This window comes from Artibeus jamaicensis, unplaced genomic scaffold (assembly GCF_021234435.1).
Source record: "Artibeus jamaicensis isolate MK-2021 breed Jamaican fruit bat unplaced genomic scaffold, CSHL_Jam_final contig_518, whole genome shotgun sequence".
NCBI lineage: Eukaryota > Metazoa > Chordata > Mammalia > Chiroptera > Phyllostomidae > Artibeus > Artibeus jamaicensis.
The window spans coordinates 503,305-521,957 of record NW_026521870.1 but is presented as its reverse complement, the minus strand read 5'-3'; the positions used below and the strand labels follow the sequence as shown (position 1 = coordinate 521,957).

At 36.6% G+C, this 18,653-nt stretch overlaps 1 protein-coding gene across 3 annotated transcripts in view; it reads right to left on the bottom strand.

Moving 5' to 3' along the window:
* The window catches only part of ORC5 (origin recognition complex subunit 5), a 99,629-nt gene that overhangs the window by 40,617 nt on the left and 40,359 nt on the right, over positions 1–18,653 (bottom strand). For all 3 annotated transcript variants that reach the window (XM_037159326.2, XM_037159328.2, XM_037159327.2), the window contains 3 exons: positions 8,943–8,995; positions 7,523–7,635; positions 6,537–6,584 (listed from right to left, as the gene is read on the bottom strand). In XM_037159326.2, coding sequence (XP_037015221.2) covers positions 6,537–6,584; positions 7,523–7,635; positions 8,943–8,995 — 214 coding nt within the window. The remainder of the gene's footprint in view (positions 1–6,536; positions 6,585–7,522; positions 7,636–8,942; positions 8,996–18,653) is intronic.

Here is an 18,653-nt window from a genome sequence, read left to right as displayed (position 1 = left end):
TTTCCCTGCATAAAAGAAACTACTACCCAAATTTGGTGTTTTTATCACTATCATGAGTTTTTATACTACATACATGTCCATAAATAATATACAGCATTGAACTTCCCATCAAGATAGTGGGGTAGGTAAATAAATGGGATATTCACCTCCTCCCACAATCCCAACAAAATTACAATGGAACTACAGAACAACCATCATTCAGAATTGCCTGAAATATGGCTGAATAGAAGTCCCACAACAGGGAATTAAATAGGCGGCCACATCAAGACTTGTAAAAGGGGCAGAGACACAAATAACCTGGTTCCTCAATCATGTGTGGTGAATAAAAACTGGGAGGACTACCTTGGCTGCACAGGTCCCCCCTGAGGAGCAAGGGGTCCCAGCCCCACACCAGGGTTTGAGCTGGAGATCCCAGCCTCCAGCCCAGGGTTCCAGTGCCAGGAAGAGAAGTCCCCATAACTTCTGGCTGTAAAAACCAGAAGGGATTGAGATTGAGGAAGGCAAAGGGCTTCTGGAGTCCCAGGCAGTTCCATTTATGGCCAGTGCATGGACTTACTCAGGCTCACCTCCTCTGAGATCCAGTGCTGGGGCAGCAGCGTGAAAGACACCAGAGACATACAGGGGGGAACTGAATTGTCTGGCATCAGGGTGAGAGCTGGGGGGACAGCTTTTCCAGAGAGAAATGGTGGCAGAGGCCATTGTTCCTTTGATGAGCCCTCTCCTCACAGAGCCAGCAAATGGGCACCATATAGCTGAGATTCCATCAACCTGGCTCAGACTGTTTGCTGCATCACAGTGATTCCCTGAAGCCCAGCCCCACCCAAGCTGTTTCCAGTGGCTTTTCCACGTGAATGACTAGTCTTGCTCATGCTTCGGATTCTCCTAACACCTCTCAAATAAGCAGCACATGCCTCAGTGTGTACTCTGTACCCTCCGCTAAGTGCCTCAGGCTCAACACTAGCAGCAGCTAGCCCTGGTTCACAGCCTAGCCTCACCTGGGCACCTCCAAGCCTAGCACAAGTAGCAGCCATCTGCCCTTCACTTTGTAGCTCATGCCAGGTGGCCCCAGGCAGAACACAGGCAAAGGCTAACCTTAGCCTACACCTCCTGGGAGGCTCCACAGCCAGAACACCAAATGAACAGCTCTGAACACAATGAAGCACCACCATACAACCATCTCCACATGCAACATACATAAGAAGCAAACTTTGTGGGCACCAGAGCCCCACTAAAGTAAGTCCTACTCTATGGGGTGGGCCCCGTTACAGCTGATGCTCCATGGTGGTCAGTGGTCACTGCAAGTACTTGCAGCTGATCAGCTGGGATACAGGGGAAGGTGGGTGAATCCCTCCCATTGACATGCTAACAGCAATCATCTACAAGAAGAAGGTGTACGTAGCCCACCTAAGGATGCACCTCGAGTGCCCTGCGTGGGTGATGAGGTAGGCTGTGCCACTGGACCCTACACAATACCTACTACTCTACCAAGCCTGGAACACACAGCAGCTCTGCCTAATACATAGAAATGAACACAGGGAGGCTGCCAAAATGAGGAGGCAAAGAAACATGTCCCAAATGAAAGAACAGAACAATACTCCAGGAAAAGAACTACAGAAAATGAAAACAAGTGATCTACTAGATGCAGACTTTAAAACACTGCTTAAAATTATGCTCAATGAATTTAGTGAGACCATCAAAAGCATAAAAAAGGACCAGCCAAAAATGAAGGATACACTAACTGAAATAAAGAATAATTTACAAGGAATCAACAGTAGTGCAGATGGAGTCGAGACTCAAAGCAGCGATTTGGAATACAAGGATGCAAAAAACACACAATCACAACAGCAAAAAGTAAACAGAATTCAAAAACATTAAGATAGTGTAAGGAGCTTTGCTTGAGGAACAACCTCAAGCAAAACAACATTCCCTGCAAGGGGGTATCAGAAAGAGAAGAGAGCAAGAAATTGAAAACCTATTTAAAAAATTAGCCAAGGTGGTAGGCTGAGCAGGAGGGGCTGATTTAAGGGGAAATTGAGAATCATAGATGGCTGTGGACTATGGCAGTTACTGGAGGGAGAAAATCCCGGGCTCACAAGAAAGTTTATTGAAAAGTGTCCTAGGGAAGAGCAGGTGAGCTGCATTGTTCCCTCTCTGGCCCCTCCCCCATAGGCAGTGCTGCAGTGCAGCAAGGAGGTCTGCCCCGCCTGGGTGAATACCTAAGGCCCTGCCCCCTGAAGAGGGGCCCCAAACAAACAAAAAAATAGGACCAAATTAAAGAACAAAGCAAAAGCTCAGAAAGAGAGCTAAGTGATGAGGAGATAGCTAACCTATCTAATGAAGAATTTAAAGCCCTGGTAATCAAAATGCTCACAGAACTGATTCAGCTTGGTCAAGAAATGAAAGAACAAATGAAAGATACCCAAAATGAAACAAAGCAAAATATTCAGGGAACCAGCCAGGTTCCTTCCTGAACAGGAAGGAAACCAGGACTCAAAGCAATGCTTTGGAACAAAAGGAAGAAATAAACATCCAACTGGAACAGAATGAAGAAATGAGAATTCAAAAAAGTGAATGGAGTCTTCTAAACCTCTGGGACAACCTGAAACATTCCAATATTTGAATTATAAGGGTGCCAGAAGGAGAAGAGGAAGGCCAAGAAATCAAAAACTTATTTGAATAAATAACAAAGGAAAACTTCCCCAATCTGGCAAAGAAAATAGGCTTTTAGGAAGTCCAGGAAGCCCAGAAAGTCCCAAAGAAGTTGGACCCAAAGAGGAACACACCAAGACACAGCATCATTAAGTTACCCAAGATTAAAGACAAAGAGAGAATCTTAAAAGCAGCAAGATGGAAGGAAAGTTACCTACAAAGGAGTGTCCATAAGGCTATCAGCTGATTTCTCAAAAGAAATCTTATAGGCAAGAAAGGGCTGGAAAGAAGTATTTGAAGTCATGAAAGGCAAGGACCTACAACCAAGATTACTCTATCCAGCAAAGCTTTCATTTACAATGGAAAGACAGATAAAGTGCTTCCCAGATAAGGTTAAGTTAAAGGAGTTCATCATCATCAAGCCCTTATTATTGGAAACATTATAGGGACTTATCTAAGAAAAGGAAGATAAAAAATAGGAAGAGTAAAATGACAACAAATCAACAACTATCAACAAATGAACCTAAAAAAATACAAGAAAGAGGAACAATGAAAACAAAAACTAAGCAAACAACCACAACAGGAACAGAATCAGAGAAATGGAGATCACATGGAGGGTTTTCAGTGGGGAGAGGGAAGGGAGGAATAGGGGGGAAATGTACAAGGAAGAAGAAGCATAATTAGGAGGCATTAAATAGATGGAGAGAGGTAAAAAATGGTACAGGAAACAGAGAAGTCAAAGAACTGACGCATACAACCCATGGACATGAACTAATGGGGTGGAGAATGCTGGAGGGCTGGGGATTGCACGGGGGAGGGTATAAAGGGAGAAAAATGGGAAAACTATAACAGCATAATCAATAAAAGATACTTATAAAAGGAAAAACAGTGACAGCAATATAAACTTACTTATGAATACTTATGTCAGAAAAACTAAAACTAGAAACAGTTGAAAGAAATTGTCTGTGGGAAAAGGGACTAGGGGTAGGAGAGGAAAAAGACCATTGCTTTTCCACAAAGATTAACTGGCAAATAATCTGGTACAATATACATGCATTTACTGAATTAAAAATAAAATATAAAAAAAAAATTCATGTCCACCGGTGATACACATCGAAAAAGAATTATATAATTGAAGATAGGTAACAGATTTAAAAGCAAACATGTGGTTTGCTTTTTAATGCTTGATGCCTGATTAAATGGAGAACTTCTTGAGGGCAGAGACAATGGCTATTTAGTCTCCACTGTATCTGCGGCATCTAGCAGAGTACTTGGCATAAAGTAAGCATTCAGTTGAAGTTTCAGGAACAAAGAGAAAAAAAATATAAAGAAGGTAGTAAGTGTACACAGGGAGCTTTCAGTTAAGTTCAGATTTTAAAACATGAACCAAAGACAAAAGAGGCTGCTACTATAAAAGCCATATTTAAGAATAACATCAGAAGAACTAGAATTCACCTAGAACTAGAGACATCTTTCTTCATGATGTCTTTGCTCAGACAGCTCCCTCAGTCAACCCTGTCTTTTGCCCAGTTTTGTACAAATCCACCCATTCTACATGGAAGGTCTAAAGTGCCAGCTCCTTCACAGTCCTCACTCATCATCACTCTGTATCTCCCTCCTCAAATTTCTTAAATGATTCTCTGTCTGAAAGATAAAATTCTTACTTCTACATTCATTCTCTAATTTTCTTCATTCATTCATTTAATTTATTCATTTTTTTCAATAAACAACCATCAAATATCACCAAGTGCTGAGACACAGAGGTGAATAGATGGGTTTCTTTCCCTTAAGAAATTGGTCAGTTGAGGCTATTCCTACAGAATTTTACTTCAATTGATTTTTCTCTGAAACTCACCATACATGACAGCCAATTATATTTCACTATTTATTTTATAAGCCGCACACTTCCTCACATCTGCTTCCTGGCATAACTCATTTTGTCAACTGAAATGTCTTCCTCTCCCAGCACTGCACATGCAATCCTCACCACTCCTGAGCACCCAAATGCAGGCAAGCCCTACCACAAACCATTTTCTGAACATTCTAGCTATTCGGTACTCTCTTACCAATCCTTTATGATCCAAAGCAGTCACAAATGTATAAAAGAGGGTACATAATCTGCCTATGGTGGAAAGGCTAATTAAAAATGTCTCAGTTAAAGGGCATACTAGGAAAATCTTTCCATCCTAAGCAAATGGATTTATTAATCAAAATTCCCTTCCAGACTCTGGCATGGTGTGAAGGGAGGAAAAAAGTCTTCCCTGAACATTTTAACTAGAAACTAGGGCTAACAATGATGTTGGGGCAGAATTCACACTCCTTGTGGTCTGAAAAATCACCAGTTAAGAATTGAATTTCAAATGATCCCAGGTTATTGGTGCTCCTGAGTGCCTGCCCAGAAGTAAATGTAAAACCTTTTTAAATGAGCACACCTCAGGTCTCAAAAATTCTAAAGATTAAGTTGAGCAAACATCTAAAAATAACAAAATGTTCAATAAACAAGGCATAAATGCATGAGTCAGCAAAAATGGAAAATGTAGAATTAGACCAGCAAGGACTTCTAATACAGGATAAGATACAGAATATAAAATAGGCATTTTTATGTTAAACATATTACTAGAAAAAGTGTAAAAGTGAGAAAACTTGAACCAATAAAACTTCTAAAAATTAGAAATAAGGTTACTGAAACTACAAAGTTAATATAAAAAGACAAAGGACAGACGAAATGAAAGAGAAACATCTCAACACAGAACTGAAAAAAATTACTCACAATATCATATACAGAGACCAAAGGGAATGAAGAATGAGAAGGACTTAAAAAAGTTGGGCAGAGTGAGAAGACTTACTATCTATGTATCTAAATCAGTATATCATAATGACATGTTAGAATGGAGAAACAATATTTGAAAAGTTAATGACAGAGAATTTATGAGAACTAAATGAAGACATCACTATTCAAATTCAGGAAGCAAAACTAATTCCAAGTAAAGGAAACTTTAATCCAAACACACCACAGTGAAGCTATAAGAACACTAAAGTAAAAGGAGAAAAGAACTTAAAAGTAGCTAGAGAAAACACAAATAAATTGAAAAAACAAACAGACTTTTTAAAGCAGGAACACTAAAGCCAGAAGACAGTAAAACAATGTCTTCAAAGTCCTAAGAAAACACTATCAATTTAGAAGTATATCCTGAGTTTTTAAGAGTAAGAGTAAGAAACAAAAGTCACAGCTTCTATAGTGCCAAGTTTGTAGGTCAAACTTTATAGTCCAACAAAGGCAGCAGTGTATATCTAAACAGATATACAAAGAGGAACAAAAATGCTCCTTTAAACTTCTTTCCCCACACCTCCACCCTCAAGGGTACTCAGTGCCTTTGATTTCTATGCATTTCCAGATTCCTCCGGTCAAACCTGCTTGCACTGGGGTTTAGGTTTCATTCAGCCTCTCTGGTCTGCTTAGTCACCTGCATATCTATGTACTATGCAAGTCCAAATTTTGTGGGTCTCTCATCTGCTTATTCCTTATATAATATATATAATGAATATATATATTATATATATACCTTTTTATTTCTTCAATGACATTTTTGTGGATGTTTCAAAGAAGAGGAAAATCTTCTGTGTTTAATTAAAAACTCCAGAGTGATCTTTTTCATCTATTAGTTCACTAGAAAAAGTTGTTAATTTTTATCTCTAAAATACAAGCTCCCTTGAATATACTTCAATTACTGTATTCGACATAGCAAAATACTAGTACTGTACTATAATGGTACTGTAGCAATACAAATAACTCCTTATGTCCAACTGACAGATAAAAGGATGCATTATCCACTTCCCACAGTATCCTAAATTCACAATTTTTCTTATGGAAATTAAAATGTGAATACCTTTTCATGTTTCTTTAGAAAATTGGTTTTCTTGATTTTCCCATGATGCTGAAATTAAGAAAAATAATTTTAAGATTAAAAAAAGATAGTATTCCACAAAACCAGAAAACACAATTTGTTTAAAAATGGCATGGATAACACTAATTTATGTATCTTAAACTTTTTTATTTTATTCTGCTTATCACCTCAGATATCATCTTAAAATATCAACATATTTTAGCTTGATTTGACTGAAATTTGTTGTATAGATTATTTCTATATATAAAGAAAAAGCTCTTAAAATAGTGATACTTCCTAAAAAGAACTTATTATATTGGTTTATTATAACATATTTATTTTTATAAAAACAAAAGTTATAAAGATAAATGGGTTTTTACTCAACCCTTAAGGCAGGTGTTAATTCATTAAAAAAAAAACTTCATTGAGAACATTTAATTAAGCATTTGGAATTCAATAATAGGAAAAAAGATAGATGTGGTCCTTGCCCTCGTAAAATGAAAGACATGAAAGAGATGGGCAAAATAAAACAAAGTTTATTACAAATATATTTAATAATATGTAAAATTGCATATTATTTTTTCAAAAAGAAAAGAATTCTAAAATGGGATTTCTTCAGCTAATATATGTGCAGAAGAGGCTCCTAAATGTTCTAGATAATGAGGTATGGAGTGCACAGCATTGTAGCAGTTGTGCTATAATAAAGAAGTTACCATCCTTAAAATTACTCCTCTCTCTCATACTTCAAACAAAATCTTATGTATGTTTAAAATCTAGAATTATTACCTAAGGTATACTTGAACTCTTCTGTGAAACTATTATTTTTCCTGTTTAGGTTGTGCTCATAAATTAAAGCCTTTAGAGGATAAGTCCTAATTATATATTTAGTAGTTTTTTATTATAATCTCTGCCCCTTAGAAATTTATAGGTATTGAAAAATTTCAGACTATTCATGGGATCTAACAAAATAAAAAAGAAGTAATTATTACCTTTAGGAAGAACCTCTTGTCAGTTCTCGCTGGATTATATGAAGCAAGGTATGCAGCAATCAGAATAAACTTAGAGTAATACGGAAGTTCCACGTGAGTGTATGTTGAGAGACCTATACAATAAAAAACTTTTATGAAGGTATTGAACAGGCTACTACTAGATTTTAAGTATCTCATTTTTTTTTCACTTATCTTTTGACTTCCATATGGTATTATCTCATCAAAATGGCCTTCTCCTTGGGCTTAAATTACCATGATACTGATGGTGGTGGTGGTAGTGATTATTACTGATATGCTTTGCTCATTCTATTATTTTTGTTTGGCTCCTCCTATTCTGAATTCTAAATCCTACCCAGCCTACCCTTCAAAGCCACATCCCCCATTTAACCTTCAATGATGCTCCCCTAACATACCAAAATGGAAGAATCTGTCTCTACTACTATGAATTCCTACTCTGTGTTTTTCACTTATGGCCCATGTAACTTTATACCTATATTATTAAAAGTTAACTATACTGAAAGTATATTTCTTACCAAGCTATACTGTTCACTGAAGGAGCCATGTCTACAGTGCCTTTCACAATAGAAATAATGAATGAATAGATAAACAAAACAACTGGGTCACTCAAGCAGCACTGATTTTTACAGAAGAAGGAATCTGATATTTACTGAAAATATAGTAGGCGTCACACATCATGCTAAGTATATCTGAATCTTTGCAGTAACTTAAAGCGAGATATTTTTCCCATTTGATGAAGACACTGATTGAGTTGGGTTCAAAATCACACAATTAGGGAGCAGTGCAGACCAATTATTGCAGATTTTCTAACTCCAGCATCTATTTATTTCCATTAAAACACACACATAAAAATCACTTGTATAATATCCAGAGCACTGAGAAACCAAAATAGACAAAATGCAATCTCAGTACTACTTCATTCCATACCAGTTCCCTCACCACTAGCCACTGATCTATTTTTTAAATAAGAATATTTTAGATATTCACTTATTTTTTTAAGTAAAAGCTGTTCTACGGGGATAACACCAAAGAAAACAAAAACACAAAGCTTTTAAAACATAACCAACTGAAATGTATCCCACAAGCTGGGTTAACATAAGATTAAATTTTACTCCATAAAATTCAGGAATATACATACCTAAATGAAACTGTCATGTAATTATTTTAACAAAAGCATTTAACAAAATAGAAACTACCTGATTTTTGTATGACAAAATTCCAACACTCAGAAAACTGGTATACTAACTTTACCTCCTCCTATTAAGTTGGAGCTTCACTTAAAATATCAGTATAGCTTACAAGGTTAATTTCCTTTTATAACACTTCTGACTGATGTTATCTGTAGTATTAACTCAGTATCTTGTTTATTAGTAATGAAACAGTCTTGATATTGTCTTTATACCTTCCATTTGCCCTGGATCTGCATCATCTTTCTGTAGCTTTTCCCACTGTGAACTGAAAGAAAACAGAAAAGCAATAATGGGTTGAAAATATACAAAATCAATGTACCATACTTAAAAAAGAGAACCCTAGAAAAACTAAAATTTATGTACAAAATAGATTTAATTTCCCTATAAACAAAATACATACATGCAATACATGTTTGTACCTCTGCAAAATCATAACAGAGTATATCAGAACATAAATTTATATGACAATACCCACATACTAATTATTTTAAAAACTTTTTCTCTGATCATAACTGTAAAGCTATCAAAAGGTATCAACAAATAAATAATATTACCTGCCATTCAGTAAAACACCCAATGTTCCAGTTACCATATTAAATAACAATTGTTATACACAATGTCTAATTCAATAGAAATTCTTTAAAATAAGCATCATTGTATCAGGACATTGAGGCCCACAAGTTAAGCTGCTAGAACTAAATCCTTGTAGGTGTCTGCAGAGTTCATGCTACTTCCACTGCCCCATTCTGATCTTACTTGCAAATAAAACTGTTTTTTTAAAGATTTCATTTATTTACTTTTGGAAGAAAGGAGGAAGAGAGGGAGAGAAACATCAGTGTGTGGCTGCCTCTCACATGTCCCCTACTGGGGACTTGGCCTGCAACCCAGGCATGTGCCCTGACTGGAAATTGAGATGGTGATCCTTTGGTTCACAGGCCAGTGGCACTCAATCCACTGAGCCACACCAGCCAGGGCACAATTAAAACTAGTAAACAGCCCCAAATATTACTAGGACTATGAAGTGATTAACATATGTCAAATCCAGTTCATAAGAAAACATACCATAGTTTAGTGAAAAGACTGCCCTGGGAGACCAAAGATTTAGTTGTATGACCTTGAATAAATCAATAACCTTCACATCAAAACCTAAGGCATCAGATGTATTGATCTGTAAGGACTTTCTCTGACTTTAAAACTCTCTAACAAAGCTCTTAAAATGCTACTGGAAAGAAAATCCAGAACAATTAAATATACTAAAGAAAACTAAATAGTTTTTCAAATCTGTAAGCACAGATGAAAATTCTAGGAATACAGAAAAAGGGAAATTTTGATAGGCTACTAGTAACCTGTGTGAAGAGTAAACCTAGTCTAACAAGCTGACCTTCAAAATAGATCATTTCTAGCCCTGACCAGTGTGGCTCAGTTGGTTGGGCACTGTCCTGCAAGACCAGGAGTTGCAAGCTGCATCCTGGCTGCTTGATTTCTGGTTGGGGCACATAACTGGATTGTGGATTTGGTCCCCGATAAGGGCAATTTGGACCCCAGTAAGGGCATGTTCAAGAGGCAACCAATCAAAGTTTCTCTCCCACTCTTCTTCCCTTTCCTCCCCTCTATCTAAAAATAAATAAATAAAATCTTCGAAAAAATAGATCATTCTTTCCATCTCACAGTCACTTGATGGCACGTCACAGATCAGAAGGCATTTTCACCTTTCTTACTTCTTATAAATGGAAATAAAAATAAATTGTTACCAGTTAAATATTACAACCTAGGCTTTGAGACAGTTTAAATTAATATGACTTTCTTACATAGTAATTGCCCATTTAAGGTTGTTGTTTAATCTCTCAAAGGACAATGGGAAGAGAGGGGATTATAATATTTATTAACTGTCTACTTTAACCCAGCTCTTAACTTATCCTATTTAATCTTCATAATCTTATGAGATAGACTTTCATTTATTCTTCAGTTTTTTGTTTTTTTTTACAAATGGCAAAACTAAAAGTCAAAGGGGTTAACTAATTTGACAAAGGTTGCAAAGCTACTAAGTGTTGGAACCAGCTTCCAATTAAGATTTGACTAAGAAGTCCATCAATGTTCTAAATAAATACGAACTATTAATTCCCAGAGGTGAGTCAGAGTTGCAGAGTACAACTGTATTAATTGAGAGAGAACAGACTAGAATTCAAAGCCCCAACCAGGTAGCTTAGTTGGTTAGAGCATCATCACAATATGCCAAGGTTGAGGGTTCGATCCCTGTAGTGGGACGTACAGGAACCAACATTAAAATGCATAAATAAGTGGAACAACAAAAATCGATCTATCTCTCACTTTCTAAAAATCAATAAATAAAAATTAAATTAATAAAGAGAAACAGTAGGCTATAAATCATAATTGTCCAAGCTGCTTATAACAGCTATATAAAATCAACAGACATTCCAACAACAGTTTGTTGAGTCAGAATCTAGCCTTCTATGACTATTCTTTTTCTTCTGCTTATTCCAAGTATTTAATCTCAACTGGAAAATATAAAATATGTGGTTATTATTTTTTAATTTAATAAATTTTTTTACACAAATAAAGGAGGTCAGGGATATTGGGGGTGGGGAATGGGCAAGTCATTTAACTGGAAGCAATTTAAACACTTTCAAATGGGTCAGTAGATATCACCAGTCTTAGATGGAAAGTCTCACTGGTCCTTTATGCCACACTGTGAAAAATAAGTGGACTATGGGTATTATGTATAGTATGAGTAGAAAGGTAACCAGTTGGAATCAAAATGGAAACTGTTCTAACTACCAAATTTTTTTTTTAAGAAAGACAAAATTACCACATAAAGAAATTCAGCAAATTAACATGATGAAGTTGCAAAACATACATACTTTATATCAATAAATACAAATGAGTATAATTCACCCATTAAAGTAAAAGGTTTTCAGAATGTTTCAGTGAGATAGAAGGTCGGGCCAGCAATGCTTATTTCTGTACTCTACACCTTTTTGTGAAAAAAGCATACTGCAGACTACATGTTATTGCAAATTGCAAAGGGAAGATGCTTTTGCACATATAAAGATACGTACATAGTCAAACACATTTGAAAAAAGATACAGAAAATGGACCAGAAAATCTGTGTGGTCAGGAAAACAGTGAAAAGAATACAGATGGATATGTGGCTTCTTCATAGTTTTAACTTCTGAATTTTTTTTTTTTTGGTACTCTTCTCTTCCTTTTCCAATACTCAGTGAGTTTGTTCTCCTTTGTCCTTTCTCTCTCTCTCTCTTCTTTGCATTTTTTAACTTTGAAACTGTGTTATTCCTAACCTGCTGGAACATGTAATTTACATATTGTATTCTTTCAACCTTTTCCCCCATCTTTTAGTTTTGAGCTAAAATTAATTAAATTAGTGCTCACCATAAATCCTTTTGGTAGTTTTCCCCAGTCATCTCTGTTGTACCAACACTGTCAGTAGAAGACCATTCTGAAGGGGTTTGTGAACATAATGTTCCTCGAGTTCTTTCATTTTTAAAACTGTTTTTCTACAGCCCTGATACCTGAACAACAGATTGGCTGGATATAGAATTCCTTATCTGAAGAAACTCCTCTCTCCTTGAGTTTCTTGAAAATGTTGTTCCATTTGTCTTTATCAGAGATTCACTTTCCTTGGTAAGTGAACTTACCTTTCTGCCTGGGAGCTCAGAGACTTTTTTTCCTCTTTAATATTTATTTTTAAAGTAAAAAGTATAAAAAGATCTCTGCAGTAGGCTGAATAATAGTCCCTAAAGATGTCCATGCTACAAGCCCTGGACCCTGGGAATGCTATCTTACATGGTAAAAAGGAATTCAGATTACCTTGGGATGGGGATGTTATTCTAATTATCTAGGAAACCCAATGCAATGACAGGATTCTTTAAAAAAAAACAAAAGATAGCAGTTCAGAGAGAAGAGAAAATGCTACATTGCTAGCTTGGAAAACAGAGGAAGGAGCACAAGCCAAGGAATGTAAAGAGCCTCCAGATGCCAGAAAAAACAAAGAACCAATTCTCCCTAAACACTTCAGAATGGGTGCAATCCTATGTACCCACTTTAGACTTCTGACATGCAGAAATATAAGATAATAAAATGTTCCTTGTTTTAAACTACTAATTTGTGGTAATTTGTTACAGAATAACGGACTAGGACAGTCTCAGAATTGACTGTTGTGGGTCAAATGGAGAGATGAACCCCTTAATATATAAAGTTGCTTTTAACTTCCGGAAAAGTTTTCTTGGAGTATGAATTGTTTTCTTAATTCATATCCATTGTTTTAATTTATTTCTTCAAGAATTCCAATGATACATATATTGAAGCTTCTTTGCCTGATTATTTTTTATGTCTTTAGGTTTGTCCTTTTGGTTTTCCTTTCCCTCCTCAACATCCTTTATTATACAGTGGAACCTCTGTTCTTGAATTTAGTTTATTCCGAAAGACTGTTCAAGAAGTGGTTTCTTCAAAAACTGAATCATACTCACACTCATGCATCCTCTCCTTTGTAAGTCACCTGAGAGACATCTGACTAATCACACAGGTATCAGCACAAAAGGGTTGTTGTACCCATAACAACCAAGGGTCAAGAACCAAAATTCTGTTCAACAACCAAGACAGTTTTTCTGTGAACAACTTGATTCAAGATGGCAGATGTCAAGAACCAAGGTTTGACTATATTCAGTTAAATCCACTCTCCCTATTTTAAGGAAACCTTAAAATTTCATTTTCATTTCTGAGATGATTAATTTTGCTTGAATTCCATTTGTGAGTTTGGTTAGTTTTTGTTTCCCAACCTCTTCTTCTTCAGCCATTTTTTCTCAGTTGTTAAATTTCTAAATTTAAAGTATTTTTCCATATCTGAAAATGCTGGTTTAAAATTTTTACATCAAGTTGGAATATTGTGTTACATCTTCCTCTACTTTATTTTGGGTGTGAAGGGGCAATTTCATCAGTTAAAATGTTTTTCTTCACATATTCTGTTTCTTCCTATAATAACCTTTTCATGGCTTTTCTATTTTGTTTTCTCTTCACTTTGAAATGCCCCAAGTTTGCTTGGATCAGCAAACAGATGATTCTATAAACGCAGGTCTGAGGGTTTTGGATGACTTAGCAGATTTCTTAAATCTAAAGTAATTTTTTTCTTTAAGAATAATGAAGTAGTTTCTTTAATACCAGTATAATGACATTTTAACTGGGAGAGACTAGCTTATCTTCTGATTCACTACCTTCCTGTTTGACAGAGGGTAAGGTATAAGGACTGGGGAGGGTGTTAGTCTTAATTTCTACCACTTTCTTCTTTCTTTACTACCAAGCCTCCAGGGGATGGTATGTCCTTCCAAATCATCTCTTAGTCTCCCCTCAGAAACAATACTTTCCCAAGACTGCCATGCTAAATTCTTGTCCTAAATAATCATAAGATACTTCCTTTTTTTTGATTCTCTAATAGACAGCACTCTATGCATAGGGTCCAGACCCATTCTCAATATTTCCCAATCAGGGTTAGACTCTCTTTCTGGAGGAAATTTCATCTGTATTTCACCACTACTAGTCCATCCTATCCAAGGCCCCCACTATCCTCTCCTCTTCCATGCAGTCATTAGTTTTTCACTTCAGCATGAGCTCCAGAGCTGGCTCTGCATACTTCAGTTACTTCACTATCTGTATATAAACTGAAGTTTTCAGTCAACTCTACAGACTCCTAGTGAGCATACTAGGAGGGATACCCCTGCAGGATAGTGGTGTTTTTTGCTCTTCTTACCGATCTTGTGGAGAGAACTGGATTAGGTGGCCATCATTATCCTATCAAAAACTACAGTCCTTTCATTGTTTTGTAAGAATTATTATAACAAACAGCCATCTTTTCCACCTTTAAAAGACCACAGGGTTTTCTATTCCATGGCTTCCAAAACCTCTCATGAATAACTTTTTATAACTGAAAAGAAAAATAACAGGGCCTGGACCAGCCTGTTGGCCATGGGCATATTAAGAGACTTCCAGCCAAGATGGAGGCATAGTTGAACACTCTTTACCTCCATGCACAACTACAACAAAAATTACAACTAGATTACAAAACAAACATCACCCAGATTCATCAGAAAATTGGGCTTTATGTAAGTCTGACAACCAAGGATTTGAAGAAGCCACATGCATCCAGAGGGGTGCCTTTTCTATATCAGCCATGCTACTTCAGGGAGTCAAAGCAGCTTTACCTAAAATACAGGAAAAAAAAATACAGAGAGGCTGCCAAATTGAGGAGACAAAGAAATATGACCCAAAGCAAAGAACAGAACAAAATTCCAGAGAAAGAACTAAATGAAATGGAGATAAGCAACATATCAGGTGCAGAGTTCAAAACGCTAGCTACTAAGATGCTCAAAGAAACCACTGTGTACTGCAACAATATAAAAAAGACCCTGGTGGAAATGAAGGTTGCATAAGTGAAATAAAGAAAAATCCACAGGGAACTAATGGTGGAGGGGATGAAGCCAAGAATCAAATCAACAATCTGGAACATAATGGAGGAAAAAGCATTCAATCAAAACAGCAATAAGAAAAGGTATTCAAAAAAATGAGAATAGAGTAAGGACCCTCTGGGACATTTCCAAATGTACCAATACCTGAATCACAGGGGTACCAGAAGAAGAGCAAGAGCAAGAAACTGAAAACTGAGTTCCAGCCAAGATGAACACATAGGTAGAAACCTTTCACTCCCTCACGCATTGTTTGAAAGATAACAACCAATCAAAAATCAATAAACCACCAGAAAATCAAACTTCATGGAACTCTGACAACCAAGGAATTAAAAAAAATTAATCAGAACAACCAGACTGGTAAGGTAGCGGACTGTACAGGCTGACTCAGAAAAACTGCGGTGAGGTGGTAAACTATGGGGGCAGGGCTGGCTGCCCAGCTCTGCTGGCTGCGAGGAGGTGGTTGGCTTAAGGGGAAAATTGAGACTCATAGGTGGCTGTGGCCTACAGCAGTTGCAGCAGTGGGAAAAACTCCCAGTCTCACATGAGAGTCCCTTGGAAAGTGCTGTGGAAACGAGCAGACAGGCCAGCTGCGCTGTTCCCTATCTGGCCCCTCTCCCACAGGCAGCATCACATGCACCAAAAAGGGTAACCCTGCCCAGGTAAATACCTAAGGCCCCACCCCCTTACAACTTAACAGGTGTACCAAGACAAAGAAATATGGCCCAAATAAAAGAACAGAGCAAAACCTCAGAACTAAGCAATGAGGAGACTACCAACCTATTTGATGGAGAATTTAAAGTCTTGGCAATCAATATGCTCACAGATGTGATTGAGCTTGGTCAAAAAATAAAGGAACAAATGAAGGACACCCAAAATGTAATAAAGCAAAATATTCAGGAAACCAACAGTGACAGGAAGGAAACCAGGGCTCAAAGCAATGCTTTGGAACAAAAGGAAGAAATAAACATCCAACTGAAACAAAATGAAGAAACAAGAATTAAAAAAAGTGAAGAGACTCTTACAAACCTCTGCGACAACCTGAAACATTCCAATATCCAAATTATAGGGGTGCCAGAGAGAAAAGAGGAAGGTCAAGAAATTAAAAACTTGTTTGAATAAATAATGAAAGAAAACTTCCCCAATCTGGCACAGAAAACAGACTTTTAGGAAGTCCAGGAAGCCCAGAAAGTCCCAAAGAAGTTGGACCCAAAGAGGGACACACCAAGACACAGCATCATTAAGTTACCCAAGACAAGAGAGAATCTTAAAAGCAGGAAGAAGGACTTACCTACAAAGGAGTGTCCATAAGACTGTCAGCTGATTTCTCAAAAGAAACCTTGCAGGCAAGAAAGGGCTGGAAAGAAGTATTTGAAGTCATGAAAGGCAAGGACCTACATCCAAGAATACTCTATTCAGCAAAGCTTTCATTTACAATGGAAGGGCAGATTAAGTGACCTTCCCAGAGAAATGTTAGAGACTTATCTAAGAAAAGGAAGATAAAAAATATGAAGAGTAAAATGACAACAAATTCACAACTATCAACAAATGAACCCAAAAGAAAAGAACAATGAAAACAAAAATTAAGCAAACAACCAGAACAGGAAAAGATTCAGAGAAATGCATATCACATGGAGGGATTTCAGTGGTGAGGGAGAAGAAAGGAATAGAGGGGAAAAGGTACAGAGAAGAAGCATAATTGGTAGGCATAAAATAGATGGGGAGAGATAAAAAACTGGTATAGGAAACAAACTACTCAAAGAACTTATATGTGCAATCCATGGACATGAACTAAGAGGGGGAGGGAATACTGGAGAGTTGGGGATGGGCAGGGCAGAGGGGGGATAAAAAGGGGAAAATTAGAAAAACTGTAATAGCATAATCAATAAAAATACTTTAAAAAATAAAAAAGAACTGAAAATTTACTTGAAAAAACAATGCAAGAAAATTTCGCTCATTAAGTGAAGGAAGTAGACATACAAATCCAGGAAGTACAGACAGTCCCAAACAAGTTGGACCCAAGAAGCACCACAACAGACACATCATAATTAAAATGCCAAAGGCTAATAATAAAGAGACAATTTTAAAAGCAGAGAGCTACCTACAAAGAATTCCCATAAGAATGTCAGCGGAATCAAAAGATTCTTTGCAGGCTAGAAGGAACTGGGAAGAAGTATTGAAAATAATGAAAAGAAAGGACCTACAACCTAGATTACTCTACCCAGCAAAGTTATCGTTTAGAATTGAAGGGCAGATAAAGTGTTTCCCAGACAAGATAAAATTAACGCAGTTCATCATCACCAAGACACTATATGAAATGTTAAAGGGAACTATATAAGAAAAAGATCAAAACTATGAATATTAAAATGGCAACAAATGCACAACTATTGACAACTGAATCTAAAAAGCAAACAACCAGAGCAGGAGCACAATCATATATATATGGCGATCATCTGGATGGTTATCAGCTAGGAGGGGGCAGAGGGGACTAGGACAAAAGGTGCAGAGATTAAGGAGTACAAATTGGTAGGTACAAAAACATACAGGGGGAGGTTAAGAATAGTATAGGAAATGGAGTAGCCAAAGAACTCATATGTATGACCCATGGACATGAACTAAGAGAAGAGATTGCTGGAAGGAATGGGGTAAGGGCAGAGAGGGGCAAAGTGGGAAAAACTGGGATAACTGTAATAGCAAAATCAATAAAATGTATTGAGAAAAGAAGAATAGTATCTTTGTAATGTTCATATTTATTCAGAAACTATTAAATTTTAACCTTAAATATTAGCCATTAAATTTTCATTAGCTAATTAAACTGAAAATAAAGTTAGTAAACCTGCTTTGAAAATAAGGCATTTATGAGAAAAAAATTAAACAGACTAGAAAGTGACAAGAACAGATAGCATTAATGTTTTCAAATTTCCTTTGGTTCGCAGGCTCGTGCTCAATCCACTGAGCTTCGAATTTCCTATGTTGCTTCATAACCTAGGATTCATTTAACACCTGTAAGGTACTTTATATTTCAAAAACCATTTTTACATATATTATTTAAATCTTCTAAGAGTTGTTATAGGAGGAAGCTGAGAAATGTCATTTTTAGGTGACTTGCTCAGACCCCATAAGGCAAAAAATGGCTGAGCTGGAAATCAAAACCATGTTCTTCCTACTGTACTATGTGCCACCATGTCTCTTGAGCAGTTTTATTACAGTGAAATCTAAAAGACAAATACAGATTTATAACTTAATTTACACATTTCTTTAATGATCAAATTTTCATGATACCACTCAAATATCTCACACAAATATAAAGAACAAAGCTAAAACCAGTTTTTGTAGCTCTCCAGATTTTTTAAATTTTATAATAGATATACAAGGTCTGTCAAGAAAAAGTCTAATATAAACAAGAATGTAATGAGTGACATCGATGTAACC